The sequence below is a fragment of the Gavialis gangeticus genome, unplaced genomic scaffold, assembly GCF_001723915.1.
Source record: "Gavialis gangeticus isolate Ggan-Ray unplaced genomic scaffold, GavGan_comp1, whole genome shotgun sequence".
Lineage (NCBI taxonomy): Eukaryota > Metazoa > Chordata > Crocodylia > Gavialidae > Gavialis > Gavialis gangeticus.
In genome coordinates this window covers 128,866,931-128,869,844 of record NW_017729022.1, presented here as the reverse complement: position 1 = coordinate 128,869,844, position 2,914 = coordinate 128,866,931, and the positions used below count along the sequence as shown (strand labels likewise).

Here is a 2,914-nt window from a genome sequence, read left to right as displayed (position 1 = left end):
TTCTTCACATCTTCCATTCATTTCTAGATGTGGTTCAGCTTTGTAAGGAGCAGTCAAGACAACAGTTGAGAAGTCAACTTTTTTTATCCTTTGGAGGATCCTAGGCTTTTCCCTATAGTCTGATACATCCTTTTTGAAGTCTTCATAAGGCAAACTTAAAGGCACCATCTTGGGCAGACCATTCATTTCAAAAGGCTTCAGAGCATACATCTGGAAAAAGATAAACATAACAAAGAAAAAAGCTTAAAACCCAGATGAGCATCAGCATAGACATTACAACATGAACAGGAGTGAGGGAGGGTAATGTGAAATGCATCTATTCAACCCCTGGGGACCCCTGGATCCATTCTTAGCACAAGTACCATCTACAGACACTGGAGCTTTGCAAAGGTAGCATTTGGCAAAGACGTAACAATCCGTAAATGGAATTTATTTTTTTCTGCTATTATCCTGCATGGAACAGACCTGTCATAAATGTAAACTATGTTACCACACTGTATTCTGTAGAGGGCAGACTTGCTGATCTAGTCATGACTCCATAGGTGATATGGTCAGGACTGGTCCTATTTCCTAAGAGCTTTCTTCTGACCAACCTTTCCAAAAATAGTGCAACAAGAGTTTTGCACAAGGATCAAGGGGACAACATGTCCTTTCTTCAGCAAACAGATGCATTCAGCATCTTATTGTTGTGTTCAGCATTGCTTAGTTAGAAAGTGTCATCCCCATAACGGTTGAGGCTGTCTTTGCCTTTGGGTCTTTTCCTATGCTCCTTCCTCTGTTTCTCTCTCCCTTTTCTGGCAATCTCTTTTCTGCATCTCCTTTCCTACAGAAACTTCTAATTTCCCCCAGTCCTTTACTAAATGAGCAGCAAATCAATAGGTAAATGCTGACTTTTAAAGTGTCTCTTAGACTTTGCTATTAACACCTGACTCAGGTTAATTAAAGGGCAATGGAGCTCATTCCTTTGCCCAGAACTACTGTGACATCATATATTGAAGTATGTCTGAGCTCTCTGCAGGCTAAATGACTCAGGTCATCTTTCTTTACAACCATGAAGGAGTGAAACAAATATATACAACTTAAAAAAGCATTTCTACAGAACCAAAGGATGACACTTATGTCACACAAATAAATGAACTGGGTGTTCACACCCTCCCACCTCCATTTCCATAACTGTTGTAAGATGCCTGCAAACCTTGCCCCATTGAGCAGACTGGAATGAAGGCTCTCTCCTGGCATTCCTCATGGGACAAAAGTCACTGAAGCTTTCAACTTGAACAATATTGTTTCAAATTCTTTGTCAACATGCTGGGAATTCACACACAGGCAGCACAGAATAAATAAACATACTATGAACACAAAACTTCAGGCACATATCATTAAATCTAGACTCAAGGTTATTAAGTGTCAGGTGGCTGGAGAGCAAACTGAGCTTTCTCCAACACTAGGAATGGCATCTAGTCATTGGGTGTTCCAGTGTTTGCCTTTGCCTAGTTTCTCTTTAGAATCTACTTCCTCACTTTTCTTGTCTGTAGCCCCCTGCTCTGTTTTGCCTCCCCTTTTTCTATAGTGTGAACTACTGGGCAGGCTGGAATTGCCAATGCTGTATGGATTCTAAGCCCTACTTTTCTATGATTCCATGCTATTGGACTTCTAACGCAAACACAGATGAAGTGCTCACCTAACCTCTGTTTAGGTCTGTTTCTAGTTGTATACATGCAAGACAGCACGTAACACACAGCGGATTACTTGTCTTTCTGCCTGAACTAGTACATTACCCTTCTTTCACACACATTTTCATTTCCCTATCAACTCCCCATTCTGACTATACCAGAGTGATTGCATCACCTACAATAACTTACTGGGTGCTTGGATTTTTATACCAGCTACATCCACTAACCTTAATTCATTGCATGCATACTTCTAAGTATTTTGTGCTTGGGAATACCTTCCTTGTTTACCAATTCCCAAGCTGAGTAGAGGAGCACATCCCTTCCCCGTCCCTCCGCCAACATCCCCCAGAGTACAAATAGCAAACTGCAGCAGAAGAAACACTGAGGGCACATCTACATGTGCACAGTTACTGCACAGTAACCTAAAAATTACTGCACAGGATGAGCTGTGTCTATACATGCCTGCCAGTACTGTGCAGTAACTCCGGCGACATATGCTAAGTTGGGTGCAAATTTGAAACCTGCTTGATGTAGGTATCAAATTTACATATGTGTAGATGCCTTACTGCACAGTAACACTTGACATGTAAGGCGCTGTAAGACAATTAACGTTGCATTAGTCACCTTAGGCTGAGCGGCCAGAGCCCACCATGCAGCGCAGCATGCTGTCACTGGATGCCACTTGTTGCTGCAGAGCTGAAGCCACGGTTCCGGCAGCAGGGGAAGGGGGCAGCAGCACTGGCAGGGCTGCTGTGAGAGAAGTGGCGTGCACTGCTGGGGGCTCCGTGTGGCTCAGTCCCCTCATGCTGCGCCCAGCTTCTCTCACAGGCAATGTCCTGGTGGCAGGGAAGCCCTGCACATGCCTGGAACAAAAGTACATGCGACAGGGAAACTGGCATCAGCAGCTGGGAGCAGACACAGCCCCAACCCTGCCCAGGCTTACTCCTTGGGGCAGGGAAAGCAGCATCAGATGCTGCAGACAGATGACACAGCAGCCCCAAACCTGCCTGCCCTGCTGCCCCCTTCCCCTGAAGGGAGTCACGGGGGGGGGGGGCCTTTCCCTGCTGCCAGACCTGCAGCTCCAGCTCTCCAGCAGCAGGTGATGCCCTATGCGCTTGGCTCCGACTACTGTCCTTGGATGGAAAGCAGGACCATGGGGAGGAGATTTTAGCTGGGGCTGGGGGTGTCCAGGGTGCTGACCAAGGCAGGCTGATGTGGTCACCCAGCAAGCTGCTTTGCAT

The 2,914-nt window shown here is 45.8% G+C and overlaps 1 protein-coding gene across 1 annotated transcript in view; it reads right to left on the bottom strand.

Moving 5' to 3' along the window:
- LOC109296467 (tau-tubulin kinase 1-like) overlaps window positions 1-2,478 on the bottom strand; it is a 14,518-nt gene extending 12,040 nt beyond the window's left edge. The window contains 2 exon segments of the mRNA XM_019515877.1: window positions 1-210; window positions 2,323-2,478. The exon segment at window positions 1-210 is cut by the window's left edge and continues 1 nt beyond it. Coding sequence (XP_019371422.1) covers window positions 1-210; window positions 2,323-2,478 — 366 coding nt within the window.
- Between the last annotated feature and the right edge of the window lie 436 nt (window positions 2,479-2,914).